The sequence below is a fragment of the Eriocheir sinensis genome, chromosome 4 (genome assembly GCF_024679095.1).
Source record: "Eriocheir sinensis breed Jianghai 21 chromosome 4, ASM2467909v1, whole genome shotgun sequence".
Classification (NCBI taxonomy): domain Eukaryota; kingdom Metazoa; phylum Arthropoda; class Malacostraca; order Decapoda; family Varunidae; genus Eriocheir; species Eriocheir sinensis.
Genome location: NC_066512.1, coordinates 22,532,246 through 22,551,548, shown reverse-complemented (window position 1 = coordinate 22,551,548; position 19,303 = coordinate 22,532,246). Strand labels below are relative to the sequence as shown.

Genomic DNA, 19,303 nt, shown 5'->3' with positions numbered 1-19,303 from the left:
CAAAGGAGACGGCTCAAGGGCAACAAAAAGAGTGCAGAGAAAAAAAAAAGCCCGCCACTTAAATTAAACGACAGAAACGACAGAATGACGCTGCATCCCAACAAACGTTTATGAGATTAACTAATTGACAGAGACATGAACATTTTTTCCCTCCTTGCGGTATCATCACGAACCCAAGGGAAAAATCGTGACTGCTCAACAAAACGTTCCTGAGATAAAAATTAAAACACAGATATGAACGTTTTCTTTGTCCATAATGATGTTAGTGCAGAAAAAAACGTTATCAATCTATTAGAGAATAATATATGATTCTTGTCAGTATGTGAATCTTGTGCGACGACTAAAACTTAACATACGAAGAAATAATAAAACAACAGGAAAAAAAAATAGGAAAAAAACTAAGACCACAAATAAGGAAAAAAAGTTACGCTTATGTGATGAAAACTAAACAGGAGAGAGAACAAAGTAAAAAACCTCCACAGTGTTACCAAGAATAAACATAAAAAGGACTGACAAGTGTTACCAATGCAGGATCTTGACTCCAAAGCCCTCTGGTGGTAACGGAATGCATAGGTGAGAGAGAGAGAGAGAGAGAGAGAGAGAGAGAGAGAGAGAGAGAGAGAGAGAGAGAGAGAGAGAGAGAGAGAGAGAGAGAGAGAGAGAGAGAGAGAGAGAGAGAAGGCAATGACTCACGAGACAGGTGTGCATGTGTCTGTGTGTGTGTGTGTGTGTGTGTGTGTGTGTGTGTGTGTGTGTGTGTGTGTGTGTGAGAGACAGGTGAGGGGGGGGACTGGGCAGGGCAGGTATGTTAAGAGAGTGACTAAGGTTGATCTCGACACACACACACACACACACACACACACACACACACACACACACACACACACACTTTCCTGGAACGATGAGATTTGTGTGTGTCTGTGTGTGTGTGTGTGTGTGTGTGTGTGTGTTGCACAGGTGACCAATGAATACTGATCACCTTTCATACCTGTGGCTTAACTTGACTAAGGGTTGTGGTGGTGATGGTGATGGTAATGGCGATGAAAGTGGTGGTGATGATGATGACGGTTGATGTTTGGTGATGACTATAATCAGTGTGGTGTTGCTCTCTCTCTCTCTCTCTCTCTCTCTTCCTCTGTCTTACCTCGTTTATAGGTGATAATTGCCTTGAGTGTGTGTGTGTGTGTGTGTGTGTGTGTGTGTGTGTGTGTGTGTGTGTGTGTGTGTGTGTGTGTGTGTGTCTAAATCTCTGTTGACTGTTAAATAATTGTGTATTTTCAATCATCAAAATTACTTACGGATCATAAAACACATAAAGATAATCATGCGTGTTTGTGTTTTGTAAATATGACTGATTTTAAAGTTTGTGTGTGTGTGTGTGTGTGTGTGTGTGTGTGTGTGTGTGTGTGTGTAGGTGGGGTTAATAGGTCCATCCATGTGCGTGTAAATGACGTGTGTGCGTGTGTGTGCGTGATTGAATGTGATGTCTTCATAAACTCTATCCTTCAAAAGTGTAGGTCATGACCCCACGTGACCTCCGAGGCATTGCTACGCGCCGGGCTATTCTGAGCGCTGAGGGCGAGGAGGAGGAGGAGGAGGAGGAGGAGGAGGAGGAGGAGAAGGAGAAGGAGAAGGAGGAGGTAGAGGTGGAGGTAACGACGCCGCTTCCTGGAAATTGCTCCGAGAATGAAATTTTTTGAAGCGTTTCGTGTTTCGCTTGAGACTTATTTTTCTTCATTTTTTTCCTCTATCCGCCTCTGCCTGTGATCCTCCTCCTCCTCCTCCTCCTTTTGATGTTTTTTCTTCTTCTGCTTTGTGTGTTTGTGTATCCATCGCTTTGGGTGCTGCTTGTTTTATCTTTTTTTTAATTCATGTTTTTTTTTCTTAGCGTCTTGCATCGAGTGAATTTTTTGTTTGTTTTTGTTTTACGCCTTTAATGTTTTTTTTCTTTGTTTACTTTGTTGTTCCGTTTGTTTGGAAGTCGTGTGTGTTCAGAGGTTGTTTTTTTTTCTTTATTTTGTTGTTTTTAAAATGTTTGTGTTTTTGTATTTTTCCCCTTTTTTGAATGGTCCGCGAATTCACGTTTTGAAAAGATAGAAAAGTCACACACATTTTTTTTTTTTTTAGTGTGTGAATGTGTTTGTGTGTGTTTGTTTGTGTGTTCTGTGTTGCATTATATTTTTGTGTTTGTTTTTAGATGAATTTTCCGTTTTTTATTATCCGTTTAGTGTTATTTCTCGTTTATATTTTGATTTAATGACGTTTAGATAAGGCAGAAAAGTCATACAATATATTTTTTTAGTGTGTGTGTGTGTGTGTGTGTGTGTGTGTGTGTGTGTGTGTGTGTGTGTTCTGTCCTGCATTACCTTTTATACTTTATGTGTGCTGGGAATACAATGCCGATGAATACTAAACACACACACACACACACACACACACACACACACACACACACACACTATAAAAAAAACGTGCATATTCATATTCTCGTACGTATGGCTACTCTATTTTTTTTAGCTGACGCCGGTGTGAAAAAAAAAATCTACTAAAAAAATGAGCGTGTTCTGTCGTATGAATAGTTTTTTTACCTCCCTTGTCCGCGCTGTCGCATCTGATGGTCGTCCGACGCGAACCGGGCTTTTAAAACACAATTACTGCCGTTGGTCCTAAATGGCATGACCTGAACGCCGGCCATCAGCTGCTCGAGCCGTTTGTTACGCTGCATCGATTCTCTCTTTTTTTTCATTCAGTCTCAGCATATCATATTTTTATCAGGCATTTCATTATTTCATTTTTTTTAGAGTACTGGACAAAAATGAAGAATAAAGGAGTAAATATCGTTCATTGTTTCTCATTTTCTTTTTTTAATATTACCTAAAAGTGTATTATTATTGTTATTATTATTATTATTATTATTATTATTATTATTATTATTATTATTATTATTATTATTATTATTATTATTATTATTATTATTATTATTATTATTATTATTATTATTATTATTATTATTATTATTATTATTATTATTATTAAACAGGTTACACTACTTTCTTTTTTCAGTGTCTGGCTTAAAAAAAAAGTGTGTCAACCATGTTTCATTATATATATATATTTTTTACACAACTGGTTAAAATTAAAATATCAACCATTTTTAACTATTTTCTTTCTTTTTATTTTTTTTGCTATACTGGTAAAAAAATATCAGTCATGTTTTACAATAACTCCGCAATTCTTTAGTTTTTACAATACTCCAAAAATAAGTACCAGCTCTGTTTTCCTATTTCTCTGTATTCTTATCATTTTTGCAATACTAGCTAGAAAATAAACCAGGATTCACTTTTTCTTACTTTTTTTGTTATAGTAAGAAAAAAGTTTGACAGTTTTTCCATATTTTTTCTTTTTCTTTTTTGCAATAGAGACCAGGAGAGTATCAGCATTGCTTTTCTATTTCTCTGCATTTTTTCCTTTTTTTTTATTTCAATACTAGCTCCAAAAAAAAAAACGTACCAGTCATGTCGGTATTTCATTTTTTCTCGCTCTCTCCATTTCAGGTGGATCGCGCGGGACGTCACTGTGGATGGGAAGTGGAGCGTCGGCCTGAGTGAGTGTTCAGTTATCCATGTTGTGTTGTCTGGCGGGTGGAGCAATTCATTTTTTTGTGTTCCTGATCTCGTGTGGCAAAAAAAAAAAAAAAAAAAAAAAACTGTTCATTGGTTTGTAACGTTGTGAATCGGAATACAAGAGAAAAAGAGAGAGAGAAAAAAGTATCGAAAATATTACTCTGGGAACCGTTTGAGAGAGAGAGAGAGAGAGAGAGAGAGAGAGAGAGAGAGAGAGAGAGAGAGAGAGAGAGAGAGAGAGAGAGAGAGAGAGAGAGATAGAGAGAGAGAGAGAGAGAGAGAGAGAGAGAGAGAGAGAGAGAGAGAGATTACAGTTCATTGATTTGTAACTTTGTGAATCGAAAAAGAAAAGAGAGAAAACAAAAACAAAAATAATACTCTGGAAAGCGTTTGAGAGAGAGAGAGAGAGAGAGAGAGAGAGAGAGAGAGAGAGAGAGAGAGAGAGAGAGAGAGAGAGAGAGAGAGAGAGAGAGAGAGAGAGAGAGAGAGAGAGAGAGAGAGAGAGACGAAAAAAAAAAGAGATTGTTGATGTTTTGTATGTTTATTTTTTCTATTTATTTTTTGTTTGTAGTCGAAGTCGTTATTGTTGTTTCATTGCTCTTGTTGTTGCTCTTGTTGTTGTTGTTGTTGTTGTTGTAGTTGTTGTTGATGTTTACTATTTTTACGGGCAATACGCTCCCAAACTTTTTTTTTTATATAGCGGAAAAACTGAGATTGAATAGCTTTTAGGGAAGGGAGGGACGGAGGGAAGGAGGGAGAGAGGAAATGAGGAAAGGAGGGAAGGAAAGGTTGCCGGGAAAGGGAGGGGAGGCCACAGATAAGTGAGAAAGGGAGGGGAATAGGAGGGGAAGGAAGGGGAGTGGAAGGGGAGGAGAAGGTGTGAGAGAGAGAGATAGGGGAGGGGAGCATAAGTGAAAATGAGATGGGAAATAAAGGAAGGGGAGGGTATGGAAAGGGAAGGGAGGGGAATGGAAGGGGAAGAGAGAAAGAGTGAGAGAGAGGGTGACGGAAAGAGGAACAGAGGAAGAAAAATGAGATGGGAAGAAAATGAAGGAAATCGAAAGAGAGAGAGAGAGAGAGAGAGAGAGAGAGAGAGAGAGAGAGAGAGAGAGAGAGAGAGAGAGAGAGAGAGAGAGAGAGAGAGAGAGAGAGAGAGAGAGAGAGAGAGAGAGAGAGAGAGAAAAAAAAATAAAGAGAAGGGAGAGAAAGTTAAAAGAAGGCGTGAAATATGAGAAAAAAGGTGAGGAAGGTGACAGGGAAAAATGGACACGAAGGAAAGGGAAGGAAAAATGAATAATGGGCCGGAAGTGAGGGGAGGAAAAAGGTTGAGAGAAGAGGGAGAAGATGGAAGGAAAAATGGAGATAAAGAAAAAGAGAGGGGAAGGTAAAGGGGAAGAAAGGAAAGGTGAGAGGAAAAAGTGCGATGACTGTAGAAAGAGAGGAAGCGAAGAGAAGGGAAAAAAAGGAAAAAATGAATGAGGGAAAAGGAAAAAATGGAATATGAAGGGAAAGAAAGGGAGGAAGGGGATGAAAAGAAGGAAAAAATAAGGAAAAAATGAATGAGGGAAAAGGAAAAAATGGAATATGAAGGGAAAGAAAGGGAGGAAGGGGATGAAAGGAGAGAGGGAGAAGAATGAAAAAAAGTGGAGATAAAGGAAAAGACGTGAGAGGAAGTGAAAAGAAGGAAAAAATAAGGAAATAATGAATGAGGGGGAAAGAAAAAATGGAATATGAAGGGAAAGAAAGGGAGGAAGGGGACGAAAGGAGAGAGGGGAAAAGTGGAAATAATAGTGGAGATAAAGAAAAAAAAATGAAAGGAATGAAAGAAAAGTGAAGATAAAGAAAAGAAGAGAATGGAAGTAAAAAGAAGGGATAAATTAAGAGAATAGAAGGAGGAGGAGGAGGCGATATAGAAAAATAAGATACATACAGAAAGAGGAAAGAAAAAAATATGGTAAAAGAGAGGAAGTAAGGGGAGGGGGAAGATGAAAAAAAAATGAAAATAAAGAAAAAGAAGTGAATGAAAGAAAAATGGAAATGAAAAAAGGAGAAGGGAGGGAAAGTAAAAAGAATGGATAATATAAGAGAAAAGAAGGAGGGGGAGAAGATATAGAAAAATAGAAATAAAGGAAGGAGAGAGAAAAAGGGATAATGGACCGGAAATAAGAGGAGGAAGAGGGTGAAAGGAGAGAGAGAACGAAGATGGGAAGAAAAGTTGAAATAAAGAAAGAAGGAGAAGGGAGATGAAGCAAAAAGAAGAGATAAAAAAAGAGAGACAAAATAGGAGGAAAGAGGAAGGGGGAGACTATGAAAAAGATGGTCATGGAAGGAAGGGGAAAGAAAAGTTGATAAAAGAAGGGGAGGACAAGGGGTAAAAGAAGAGGGGAAAGAAAGGAAGAGGGGGATGATGGGGAAGGAGGAGAGAGAACGAGGCAATACCGTTACTCTTTTTTTTTATATATATTGTCAAGAGATGATGAAACGCAACTATTTCTGGTGATTTTCGAGTTCCTGGAAATTTCGTTTTCGTGTGGCGGAAGACTAAGAGAGAGAGAGAGAGAGAGAGAGAGAGAGAGAGAGAGAGAGAGAGAGAGAGAGAGAGAGAGAGAGAGAGAGAGAGAGAGAGAGAGAGAGAGAGAGAGAGAGAGAGAGAGAGAGAGAGAAATAATAAGTCTAAAGAAGGAATACGACGTCTATATAGAATGATAACAAATGAGAACGGGCTAAAAAAAAGAAGAAAAATATATGTAAAAAAAAAAAATATGCCTCTTGTAAAAACCATAACGAGAGAGAGAGAGAGAGAGAGAGAGAGAGAGAGAGAGAGAGAGAGAGAGAGAGAGAGAGAGAGAGAGAGAGAGAGAAGAGAAGAGATTTACTGTGTATATTGATGGGAAGAAGAAACGAAAAAGAAAGAAAAATGTATGTACAAAATGAGAAGAATTTTTTTTATATTGAATATTTGATGGAAAAAAAAGACGCAAAGAAAATGAGGAAGAGAAATACATAAATAAAATAAAAAGATAAAATAACAAAAAAAATACTCGTTGGTAGCGTGTTCCTTTTTAGTGGAAAGAAGATTAGCAAAAAAAAAAAGGATGTGAATAGAAAGATAGAAAAGAGTAGTAGTTTAAAGAGAAGAGAAGAGGAATTTATTGGTAGTGGATTCTATGGGATGAAGAAGAATCTTTGTCTAACTTAAACCATTGGTACACGTCCTCTCCTCTTTCCTTTCAACTCAAATATTGACATCCCTTTATTAAATCTCTTCATCCACATTAACTTTCTGATCAAGATCCTCGCACCCCTCCTTCCCTTAGAGAGTGTAGAGATTTACTGCTTTGCTCTGTCTTCATAAGGCAAGTTCTCACCCCTGAATCATATCTTTCATCATCCTCTGTACAGATTCTAACATCTTGATATCCATACTGAGAGAAACACATGTAGAAGAAAGAGTATTGGCAAAGAGTGAAGAGAAGGGAAGGAAAGCGAGAAGAAGAGAAGGGAAGAGAAAGAACAGAAAAGAAAAGAGAAATAACAGAACAGAGAGGAAAACAAAAAAAAAATAAATAAAACCAAAATTAAATGAAAAACTAAAATTAAAGAAAAGAAAAGTAGAAAAAATAAGACAAATGTGAAGAGAAACAAGAAAAAAGGGGAAGAGATGAAACCAAAACCAAAATGAAATGAATAAAATAAAATAAAATAGAAAAAAAGATAAAAAAGAAGAGAAATACGAAGAGAAACAAGAAGAGAAACGAAAGGAGAGGAGAGATTAGCCGGCGTTTCAATCATCAGGTCCACCATCAAAGGGTATCCTGATTACCTCTTAAATGCCTCTTCCCAGAACACCTTCCTCCTCTTCCTCTTCCTCCCCCTCCTCTTCCCCCCTCTTTCGTGTTTATCCTGCGTATTGCTATCTTCCTCTTCCTCCTCTTTCTTCCTCCTCCTCCTCATACCTATCCCCTTTCCTCCTCTTCCTTCTCTTCCTCTTTCTCCTCCTTTTCCTCCTCCTCTTCCTTCGTCCGTACCCGTCTTCTCTCCTTCCTTCTCCTTTTCCTTTCCTTACCTTTTTATCTTCTTCCTCTTCCTCCTCCGCATACCTATCCCCTCTTTCTCCTCCTCCTCCTCCTCCTCTTTCTCCTCCTCTTCCTTCCTCTATACCAGTCCTCTTTCCTTCCTCCTCCTCTTCCTCCTTCTCCTGCCTTCTTCTTATCCCCTCCTTCCTCATCCTCCTTTATCAACAATAGTAATGGCCGTGGAGGAGGAGGAGGAGGAGGAAGAGGTGCTATTGGTGGTGGTGATGATATTGGTGGTGGTGGAGGAGGTGGAGGTGGTGGAGTTGAGAAAATGGAAAAGCGATGGAGAGCAAAAGTTGGAATGAGGGAGGAAAGGAAGGAGGAAAAAGTTGTGTGGAAGCGTTCACATTTCCACTCCTGTTTTGCATTGCGTTGAAGAGGAGGAGGAGGAGGAGGAGGAGGAGGAGGAGGAGGAGGAGAAGGTGGAGGAGGAGGAGGAGGAGGAGGAGGAGGAGGAGGAGATACAGGCCTCGACATGCACTTCTTTATTCACGTTCATTGGCAGGTGAAAAAAAAAAAGTAAATAAATAAATAAATGAATAAAAGTAAAGTAAAGGTAGAGCGCGTGGCCTCTGTGCACATCTCCGTCACATCATTAAATTTTCACACCTTTCAACACCTGACTGATTTTTACATTTTTTTATCTCTTTTATCCGTTTGAAGAAGAGAGAGAGAGAGAGAGAGAGAGAGAGAGAGAGAGAGAGAGAGAGAGAGAGAGAGAGAGAGAGAGAGAGAGAGAGAGAGAGAGAGAGAGAGAGAGAGAGAGAGAGAGAGAGAGAGAGAGAGAGAGAGAGAGAGAGAGATTATGAAACACTTCCAGGGCCGTGAACATTGTCAATATGAGAGTCGAGCACATTATAGCACTGCAGAGAGGAGGGGCGGAGGGGGGGATTGAACGTTAAGAGGAAGAGGAAAAGGGGGGAGAGGAGGAGGAGGCAGGCGATGGGGTGTGAAAAGGGGAATGAGGGCGCGAGAAATGAAGGGTATGAGATGTAGAAAGTTGATGGGGGAGATGAAGAGGGGATGAGAGAGAGGACATGCAGGGAAGGGAAACTGATATAGAAAAGGGATTAAGGGAGAGGAGAGAAGGAAAGGGGAGCATATAGAGATGTAACCCTTTGGCTGCGGATTTTCTACAGTCAGACCTCACCAAGCTACAGGAATGGAACAAAAAGTGGCTGCTACAATTCAATGAAGAGAAATGTAAAGTCCTGCACCATGGGAGGGGAAATCCAGCACACCAATACCACATGGGAAACACTCCACTATCCACCACAGAGGCAGAGAAAGACCTGGGACTGTATGTTACCAGGCTACCAGGGAAGGAAAAATTCGTGCCAATCGCAGCGGACGGATTAAGAGGACAGAAGGATAGTAACGTGGAGGATGAGAGGTAAGGGAAACGAGGTGGGAAGTGAGAGGGGAGGAAAATAAGAGGGAAAGAGAGGAAATTGAAGAGGGGAGAGAGAAGAAAGGTTGTGAATGAGAGGGACTGAGGGAAAGTGACGGTGACAAAAGGGAGAGAAAGGGGACAAAGTGGATGATGACGGGAACTGAAGAAAATATGATGACCAAGAGAAAGATGAGGATGACGAAGGGGAGGTGAGAGGGACAGAGGGGAAGTAAGGTGAAGGTAGAGGGAGCAAAGAGGGGGTGAAGAAGGGGAGCGAGAGAAAGATGGGGATGACGAAGGGGAGATGAGGGAGACAGAGGGGAAGTAAGGTGAAGGTAGAGGGAGCGAAGAGGGGGTGAAGAAGGGGGAGCGAGAGGGGAGAGGATGACGAAGTGGAGAGGAGGGGAGAGAGGGGAAGAAGGTAGAGGAGCAAAGAGGGGTGAAGAAGGGGAGCGAGAGAAAGATGAGGATGACGAAGGGGAGATGAGGGGAGAGAGGGGAAGTAAGGTGGAGGTAAAAGGGCAAGGAGGGGGTGAAGAAGGGGGAGCGAGAGGGGAGAGGATGACGAAGGGGAGATGAGGGGGAGAGAGGGAAAGTAAGGTGGAGGTAGAGGGAGCAAAGAGGGGGTGAAGAAGGGGAGCGAGAGAAAGATGAGGGGGACAGAGGGGAAGTAAGGTGAAGGGAGGGGGGCAAGGAGGGGGTGAAGAAGGGGTGAACGAGAGAAAGATGGGGATGACGAAGGGAAGATGAGGGGGGATAGAGGGAAAGTAAGGTGGAGGAAGAGGGGCAAGGAGGGGGTGAAGGAGGTGGACCGAGAGGGGAGAGGAGGCTGGGGAGTGTCAAAACAGGTGGACAGAACAAACTTGAACCACTATTAAAGAATCACATCGTTTGGCAGAAGAGTTTATTATTATTATTATTTTTTTTTTTGGTGACGCGACGACAGAGTGATTGACCTACTGACCTAATGCCTTTGTGTCCTCCTCCTCCTCCTCCTCCTCCTCTTCCTCTTCCTCTTCCTCCTCCTCCCCATCCTACTACTCCTTTTTTTTTCTTTTTTACATTAGTGGACACGGCTCAAGGGCAACAAAAAGAGTACAAGAAAAGCCCGCTACTACTACTACTACTACTACTACTACTACTACTACTACTACTACTACTACTACTACTACTACTACTACTACCACTACTATCCAATGACGCATAAAGTGAGGGATTACATTGGCAGTCTGAATAGCCGTGTGATTGGGCCTTTTAGAGGAGGAGGAGGAGGAGGAGGAGGAGGAGGAGGATGCACTTACCTGGGTCATCCTTATCCTTTTTATCTTTTACCTGCCGATTATTACGTTTACCTTGAGACATATATACCTCCTCCCCTCCCCCTCCCCCCTCTCCCTCCCCCCTCCCTCTCCCCCAGATTATTTTCCCTTCTACGACTTACTTTTTCCCCTCTTGGTCCTTCTTCTCTTCCTCTCCTCTTTTTCTTCCTCCTCAAACTCTTCTTTCACTTCTCTCTCTTTTTTTCCCTCCTGGTTTTCCTCTTTTCTTTCTCTTTCTCATCGTTTTTTTCCTTCTCTTCCTCTTTCTCCTCGATTTCCTCTCTTTCTGCTCTCTATTTTCCTTCTCCTCCTCTTTCTCTTCTCTCTTTTCCTTCTATTCTTTCTCCTTTTTTGACTTCTCTCTCCTCTTCCTCTTAGTTTTCTTTCTTTTCCTCTTGGTTCTTCTCTTCCTCTTCTCTTCCTCCTCCTCTAACTCCTCTCTTTCTCTCCTTCCAAAAACTCCTCTTTCTAGTTTCTCCTTTTCTTCCTCTTCCTCCTCCTCCTCTCCCTCCTCTTCCTCTTCCTCATTCTTTAATCTGTCTTTCTTCCTCTGAACTCCTCCTCCTCCTCCTCCTCTTCCTCATTCTTCAACCCCTGTCTTTCTTCCTCTTAACTCCTCTTTCTCCTCCTCCTCCTCCTCCTCTTCATCACCATCATCATCATCCTTGTCATCATAATCCACTATACGGGCCACCCACCTTTCACATCTTTATCATCTTCATCATCTCCATCATCATCATCAGTGCGTCTATTCCTGCACTTGATGAGGCGTTCAGCTCGAGCAGGCAAAGGAAGCAGAGGGCAAGCAGAGAGCAAGCAGAGAGTCGAGAGTCAGTGGAAACAGCGCCATCAATCAGGGAGGGAACGAGGAGGGGAAGTGATTGACAGAGTGAAACTGCGACGGATGGCAACACTGAAATGCGACGGAGAGAGAGAAAAGTGACGGATGGCAACACTGAAATGCTACGGAGGGAGAGAAAAGTGACGGATGGCAACACTGAAATGCGACGGAGAGAGAGAAAAGTGACGGATGGCAACACTGAAATGCGACGGAGAGAGAGAAAAGTGACGGATGGCAACACTGAAATGCTACGGAGGGAGAGAAAAGTGACGGATGGCAACACTGAAATGCGACGGAGAGAGAGAAAAGTGACGGATGGCAACACTGAAATGCGACGGAGAGAGAAAGAAAAGTGACGGATGGTAACACTGAAATGCGACGGGGGGAGAGAGAGAGAGAGAGAGAGAGAGAGAGAGAGAGAGAGAGAGAGAGAGAGAGAGAGAGAAAAGTGACGGATGACAACACTACTGCGAGAGAGATATGAGAGATGGTGATCGCTCTTAAAAACACATCCATTCATCCAAACATACATACATACATACAAACAGACATACAGACAGACATACAGACAGACAGACAAACAGATAGGCAGTCAGACAGTAAGGTCGCTTTTATTTTATTTTCTCTCTTTATTGCTCTTCATATATATATTTTTTTATAGATATAGAGAGGTTTGGAGATATTGATAAAGACATAGATAGATAGGTGGATATTGATAGATAGATAGATATAAAGGAGAGTGAGTATATACCGTTTCATCTTACTTTTTTTCTTCTTTTCTTTCGTCTTTTTCTTCTTCCTTCTCTTCTTCTTCCTCCTCCTCCTCCTCCTGTTTTATATGCATTAGTCGTCCTCTTCCGCTCTCACTGGAACTTGCAAACCATGACACTTGACACTGCTACTGGTATATAAATCTCTCTCTCTCTCTCTCTCGTTATGGGTTTTACAAGAGGCATATTTTTTTACATATATTTTTCTTCTTTCTTTTTTTTAGCCCGTTCCCATTTGTTATCATTCTATATAGACGTCATATTCCTTCTTTAGACTGATTATTTCTCTCTCTCTCTCTCTCTCTCTCTCACCCTTTCCTCTATCTCTCTCCTTTCCCAGAACAATCCCTCCCCTCACCCATTCCATACATCACTGCCCAAACACTAACGCTGCCCCTCCCCCTGTCCTCCCCACCACTTCCTCCCCTTCCCCCCCTTCCCCCCTCTCCCCCTTCCCTACTTACTAATATGGCAGGTGTGATGTCCTTTTCGCCGAAGCCACACACACCTGCCTGCCTTACCTGACCCAATTAGTGCGGCGCCCAGGTAAACACGCTGGCGACGCAATCAGGTATATAAATAGGTGTCCGCGGTGGGTGGGTAGGTGGAGGTGGGTGGGTGGGGGGTGGACCTAGTGTCGTGGTGGTCCTCGCAAAGATTTGGGGTATTTATATTGCTGGGGAAATGAGGGGGGTGGGGAGGGTGGAGGGGGTGGGGTGGGAGAGTTAGGGGAGGGAGGGGGATGGTGAAGAGAGGGGTGTGGAGAGAGTAAGGGGGGGTGAAGAGAGAAAGGGGGGGTGGAGAGAGGTAGGGGAGGGGGATGGAGGCAGACAGACAGCATATAGACATAGCCAGACGGATAGACAGACAGACACACTTCCATTTTCCTTCATAAAATACTCCCTCTTTCTCCCCTTCCACTTGACAGACAAACAGACAGACAGACAAACAAACAGACAGACAAACAAATACAGACTCCCCCATTTGTATACATTTTTAGGCCTATTTTTCAGTAGTAATTGACTGATTGATTGATATATTGATTGATTGATTAGGTAGTTGATGGACAGAGGATTAAGTGACAAGACTTTTTTAAGCTATAAGAGAAGAAAGAGAGAAGAAAGACCCAAAGGCAGACCAAGAGTTAAATGAAGAAATAAGAATAGCCTTGGTAATAAAGAGACTGATTGATTGATATATTGATTGGTTGATTAGTTAGGATAGAGTGACGAGACTTTTTTAAGCTCTAAGAGAAGAAAGAGAGAAGAAAGACCCAAAGGCAGACCAAGAGTTAAATGAAGAAATAAGAATAACCTAAGAAATAAAGATAAATAAGGTAAGAAATAATAAAAGGGTGCCAGTAACAGTCTCCTCCCACACACACAACACAAAAGGAAGTGCCAGAAAGAGAAGAAAAAAAGAAAAATTAAATATAGAATCCGCTATTGCACAGGAAAAAGAAGAAAAAAAAAAAAATCCACTCCCACCGCAATAGTAAACAAGCTAATATTCTCTCAGACACTTACGGTTCTCACAACAATAATTATAATCTTTCCAAAGCCCACAAAGGAAAATTAATCGAGGTCTCATCAGTTAGTTTTCACATCCATGGTAGTACAGAAGCATCGACAAACCATCACCAGGCTCATGAAACTACCCACCATGGAAACACTCACCACCAACAACCTCTTCGAAAACCTCACCACCAACAACCTCTTCGAAAACCTCACCACCAACAACCTCTTCGAAAACCTCACCACCAACAACCTCTTCGAAAACCTCACCACCAACAACCTCTTCGAAAACCTCACCACCAACAACCTCTTCGAAAACCTCACCACCAACAACCTCTTCGAAAACCTCACCACCACCAACCTCTTCGAAAACCTCACCACCAACAACCTCTTCGAAAACCTCACCACCAACAACCTCTTCGAAAACCTCACCACCAACAACCTCTTCGAAAACCTCACCACCAACAACCTCTTCGAAAACCTCACCACCAACAACCTCTTCGAAAACCTCACCACCAACAACCTCTTCGAAAACCTCACCGCCAACAACCTCTTCGAAAACCTCACCACCAACAACCTCTTCGAAAACCTCACCACCAACAACCTCTTCGAAAACCTCACCACCAACAACCTCTTCGAAAACCTCACCACCAACAACCTCTTCGAAAACCTCACCACCAACAACCTCTTCGAAAACCTCACCACCAACAACCTCTTCGAAAACCTCACCGCCAACCTCCACGAAAGCCTTATCAAATGTGGGTGTGTTAACATTTTACCCCCTCCCTGAAATGGTTAAGAATATTGTCCAAAGTCTAATACGGTACGACATTGAGAGATTGGACAGGTATACCAGGAGACAGTGTTCATTACTTCGAAGATGCATTTTGTGTGAGAATCAGGTTGAAAAAGATGGATGGAGGGAAAGACGTGAAGAGAGGGATGGAGGAAAGGGTGATTGAGAGGATGGTGGATAAATATATAAGAAGGTAGAGAGATGAAAGCAAAGATGGTGAGGAGATAAAAAGAGAGATAGTGGAGAGATGAAATAGAGAGATGGCGAAGAGATTAAAAGAGAGAAATGCTGAAGAGATGAAAAGATAGACAGAAGAGAGATTAAAAGGAACTTGTTGTGGAGAGATGAAAAAGAGAGATGATGTGAAGAGATGAAAGAACGAATATCAAGCAGGAGGGAATAATACACGGATAGCAAACACGAACAATAATAAGCAAGAGGGAATAATACATGGATAATAAACACTAATAATAAGCAGGAGGGAATAATACACGGAGAATAATAAGCAGGAGGGAATAATACACGGATAATAAACACGACCGAATAATAAGCAGGAGGGAATAATACACGGATAATAACAGGAACGAATAATAAGCAGGAGGGAATAATACACGGATAATGAACACCAACGAATATTAAGCAGGAGAGAAGTAGGAGAAGAGATGTAGTAGAGTTAACACAAAGAATGGAGAGAATAATACACGAAAAATCAAAACAAGTAAAAGTATAAATTCTGAAACTATAGATGAAGGAATCACCATAACCAACCAAAGAACAGGGGACCAAGGAGGGAAAGAAAGAAGAGGGGTAATAACGAGGGACATAAGGAGATTGTAAAGAAATAAGAAGAAAAGACAAGAGTGTTCGTAATTACAGAGATGGAGTTCATTGACGACTCAGATTGAAATAGAAGGTGAGGGGAGAGAGAGGGGAGGTGAGGAGTAAGGGAGAGAGAGTAGATAAGAGATTTGCTAATAGGGGAGGGATAAGAGATGACAGGGAGAGGGAGAGTAGGTAAGGGGGAGATAAGATAATGGGGGAGGAGGAAAGATAACAGGGAGAGAGGGGAAACTATAGTGGACAGAGGGGAGGTTATGGGGAGAAAGGAAAGATCAAGGGGAGAAAGGGGAGAGAAGGGGGAGAGAGGGAAGGTAAGATAGGGAAGGTGAGAGGGAGAGAGGAGAAGGTAAGGTGAAGATAGGTAGTGTGAAGGGGAAGAAAGGGAAGGTAAGGGGAGAAAGGGAAGGTAAGGGGGAGAGAGGGAAGGTAAGGGGAAGAAAGAGGAAGGTAAAGGGAAGGAAGGAAAGGTGAGAGGGAGAGAGGGAAGGTTAGGGAAAGAAGGAAGGTCAGGGGTATAGAGGGAAAGATAAGGGAAAGAAAGGGAAGGCAGGGGGGAGAGAGGGAAGGTAAGGGAAAGAAAAGGGAAGGTAAAGGGGAAGGGAGGAAAGGAGAGAGGAGAAAGTGCGATGACTGAAGAAAGAGATAAATTTGATACTTGGAAAGGCGCGGATGACGTCAAAAGATATGAAGGACAGAAATTAATGGACAGAAAGGAAGTACTCGCAAAAAAAAAAAAAAAACGATGGATATTGTGGAGTGGAAACATGATAAGGTGGTGAATGTAGTGGAGTAGAAGGTGGAAGTAGAAGGTGGAGTAGATGCGTGATATATACTGAGGGGAAATTTGATAGATTGTGGAGTGGAAACGTGATAGATAAAGTGGAGTGTAAGCAATCGCAGGTGGAGGAGGAGTGGGTGTGGAGTTGTGTAGATGGATGACGAGAATAATGGATGAGGGAGGAAAAGAGCAACGGAAGTGAGTGAACGGGGAAGAATGAGGAAGAGGAGGAGGAGGAGGAGGAGGAGGAGGAGGAGGATTGATTACTTGCATGACACCGAAACATCTTAGTGGGAGGATAAAGAGGGAGGAGGAGGAGGAGGAGGAAGAAGAGGAGGAGGAGCAAGAGGAGGAGGAGGAGGTTTAAGTGAATAAGAGGGAAAGGAAGACATGAATTAAAGAAGGATGGATAGGAAGGACTTGAAGGATGATCGTTCAGAGTATCAATAACATACGAAGGAAGAAGAGGAAGAGGAGGAGGAGGAGGAGGAAGAGGAAGAAGAGGAGATAAACTCTTCGATATGGATGAATGAAGCTGTTTACAGAGAGCGAGGAGAGAGGGAAGGGAGGGAAGGGAAGGGAGGGAGGGAGGAAGGGAGGGAAGGAAGGGAGATAACTATTAATAAACACATAACTAGACGTCAGGGCTACCACGTGGTGAAGGAGGGAGGGAGGGAGGGAGGGAGGAGGGAGAAGGAAAAAGGGAGGGGAAGGAGAGGGAGAGGGAGAGGGAAGGGGAGACATAGTGGAGAGGGAAGGGAGGAGGATGAGGAGGAGGGAGATGAAGTGAGTCAGTCTGAGGAGGCGGAGGAGAAGAAGAAGAAAAAGAAGAAAAATTAAATGAAAGAATAAGAATGAGAGAAAAAAATAAAGCAACATAAGAAAAAGGGAGAAAAAAATGAAGAAAAAGAAGGAGAAGAATAAGCAGTAGTAGTAATAGTAGTAGTAGTAATAGTAGGAGTAGAGGATAAACAAGAAGCAGAAAAACAAGAACAAGTGCTAGATAAAAAAAAAAGAGAAGGAAAAATAATGGAATCGAGGAGGAGGGAAGGAAAAAAGAGGATGAGGGAAAAAATCAAAGGAAACTCGAGAGAGGAAGAAAAAAACAAAAAAGTAGGAGGAAGTTAAGAAAGAAAGGAAGAAGAAAGAAAGGGAAAACAAGGAGGAAAAATCAAAGAACGAGAGGTGGAGAGGATAAAAAAAGGTGGACGGGGAGGAGGAGAAGGACAAGGAGGAGGAGGACTAGGAGGAGGAGGAGGAGGAGGTTCAAGAAGAGAAATAGGGACGTAGACCCGAGAGGACAATCACAAACACCTGAAAAAAAAAGAAGGAAAAAAGAAAAAAAGAAAACTTGTCAAAACCTCGAGGCGACCACTGGCTTCCTCGCTGTCTTTATTTCTTGCTTTATTTTCTTTACCACCACCGAGAGAGAGAGAGAGAGAGAGAGAGAGAGAGAGAGAGAGAGAGAGAGAGAGAGAGAGAGAGAGAGAAAGAGGATGTTACAAGAATATTAGAGATGGATTAAGGAGATGAAACGAAAGAACAGAAAAAAGGAGATAAGAAGGATAGATTATAGAAAGAGAGATGGAGAGCGAAAAAATAGATAGAGGAGAGAGAGAGAGAGAGAGAGAGAGAGAGAGAGAGAGAGAGAGAGAGAGAGAGAGAGAGAGAGAGAGAGAGATGGACGATTGTAAGAAGAGCATTGAATCGCTTCCATAAATCTTTCGTAAGCCACCCTAGTTTGCCCCCTGTGACCCCCCCTCTCCCTTCCCCTTTCCCCCTTCCCTTTCACCTCCCTTTTTTTCCTCTCCTCCTCCTCCCCTTTCTTTCTCCCCTCCTCCACCTTTTTCCTCCCTTCTTTCTTGTTTTCTCCTCAAATCACTCTCCCCTTCCCGTTCCCCTTTCTCAAATTTCCCCTTTCTTCCCCCCTTCCCCCTCCCCCTTCCCCCTCCTCCTTCCCCCTCCCCTTTCTCCTTCCCCCTTCCATTCCTTCTTGAAGTACCCCCTTCCCCCCTTTCCTCTTCCTCCCTCACCCCGTTACCTCTTAATTTCCCTATCTAAATTCCTCTTTCCCCTTTAATCCTCCTTCCCCTCCCTTTGATCCCCTTTCCCCTTTCTTAGCAATCCCATTCTTCTTCGTCTTCCCCGCGTTTTTTCCTTATCTGTTTTTTCCCCCTTCCTTTCCTCTCCGCCAAATCCAGCCACACACACTCTCATTTCCTTTCACACTTCTCATACTTTTTCCTTCTTTCTTTATTTTTCCTCCTCTTCTTCCCCTCATCTCCCTTCTGCTTTAAGTGGGCGGGTAGGGGAGGGTGTAAGAGAGAGAGAGAGAGAGAGAGAGAGAGAGAGAGAGAGAGAGAGAGAGAGAGAGAGAGAGAGAGAGAGAGAGAGAGTAGTCGAGATGAAGAGATTTTGAGGATGAAGTGCAAGAAGAGAGTAAGGAACAAATAGCCTTCGTCTCCAAGTGTGTGTGTGTGTGTGTGTGTGTGTGTGTGTGTGTGTGTGTGTGTGTGTGCGTGGCGCCAGAACCAGTCAGCCGCCAAGAAATATTTGCCGCATTGCTGTGACGTCATCATCTCCTCCACCTCCTCCACTTCTCCTCCACCTCCACATGCACCTCCATTAACCCCTAATTCCACCACCTACATCAACCTAATCTTCCCATCTTCCACCTCTACCCTCACCCATCTCTCCCTTCCACTACCTCCATCTCCACTTGCACCTCCACAAATGCTCCCTTACCCCACCTCCACCTCCTCTAACCTCCCTTTTTCTCCACCTCCACTAACCACCCTTCCTCCATCTCCACTTTCACCTCCATCTCATTTGCTTTCTCTTCCACCTTCCCCTCCCCCACCTCCACCTCTTTTCCCTTCCCTTCCACCCTTTCATCACCTCCACCAACCCTCTCCTCCTCCACCAGCACCACCTTGTCCCTATCCACTAACTCCGCACTGAGCTCCACCTACCCCCTCATTATGTAAGTCCACCTCCACAACCCACTTTTTTTTTTTCTGTTCAACCTCCCCTTCTTCCTCCTCCTCCTCTTCTCCAGTCCCCCCTCCACTTCGACCAACCCCCTCCACCTTCACGACCTACTTTCCCATGCATCTTCATACCCCTTCTCCCTTCACCTCCTCCTCCTCCTCCTCCTCCTCCTCCTCTTCACCACCACCACCACCACCACCTCCACCTCCACCACCGATTCCCTTGACATCTGCGACACAACTGACTTTACTAACATGTGGTTGGTGATATTAATGAGTTTAGATACAACAACAAGGATGACAACAACAACAAGGATGACAACAACAACAAGAACACTAACAACAACAATATATAACAATAAG

The 19,303-nt window shown here is 42.9% G+C and overlaps 2 protein-coding genes across 18 annotated transcripts in view; one reads left to right on the top strand and one right to left on the bottom strand.

Annotated features, from left to right (window-relative positions):
* The window catches only part of LOC127009952 (G-protein coupled receptor moody-like), a 204,967-nt gene that overhangs the window by 69,714 nt on the left and 115,950 nt on the right, over positions 1-19,303 (top strand). For all 4 annotated transcript variants that reach the window (XM_050883514.1, XM_050883557.1, XM_050883547.1 and 1 more), the window contains exon 2: positions 3,555-3,604. The gene's annotated coding sequence lies outside the window, so the exon portion shown is untranslated. The remainder of the gene's footprint in view (positions 1-3,554; positions 3,605-19,303) is intronic.
* LOC127009955 (proline-rich protein 36-like) lies at positions 12,760-17,857 on the bottom strand. Of its 14 annotated transcripts, XM_050883575.1 has the most exons (4): positions 14,261-17,857; positions 13,883-13,963; positions 13,337-13,720; positions 12,760-13,189 (listed from the first exon to the last, which is right to left on the bottom strand). In XM_050883575.1, the coding sequence occupies exon 1, from the start codon at positions 16,221-16,223 to the stop codon at positions 15,087-15,089; it is 1,137 nt and encodes a 378-aa protein (XP_050739532.1). In that variant the 5' UTR covers positions 16,224-17,857; the 3' UTR covers positions 12,760-13,189; positions 13,337-13,720; positions 13,883-13,963; positions 14,261-15,086. The 14 variants fall into 14 exon arrangements, 5 of the variants coding, with proteins under 5 accessions (XP_050739532.1, XP_050739544.1, XP_050739523.1 ...); XR_007762679.1 differs by lacking the exons at positions 12,760-13,189; positions 14,261-17,857 and adding an exon at positions 14,072-14,253 and having other exon boundaries at positions 13,220-13,774; positions 13,883-13,990; XR_007762677.1 differs by lacking the exons at positions 12,760-13,189; positions 14,261-17,857 and adding an exon at positions 14,072-14,253 and having other exon boundaries at positions 13,220-13,747.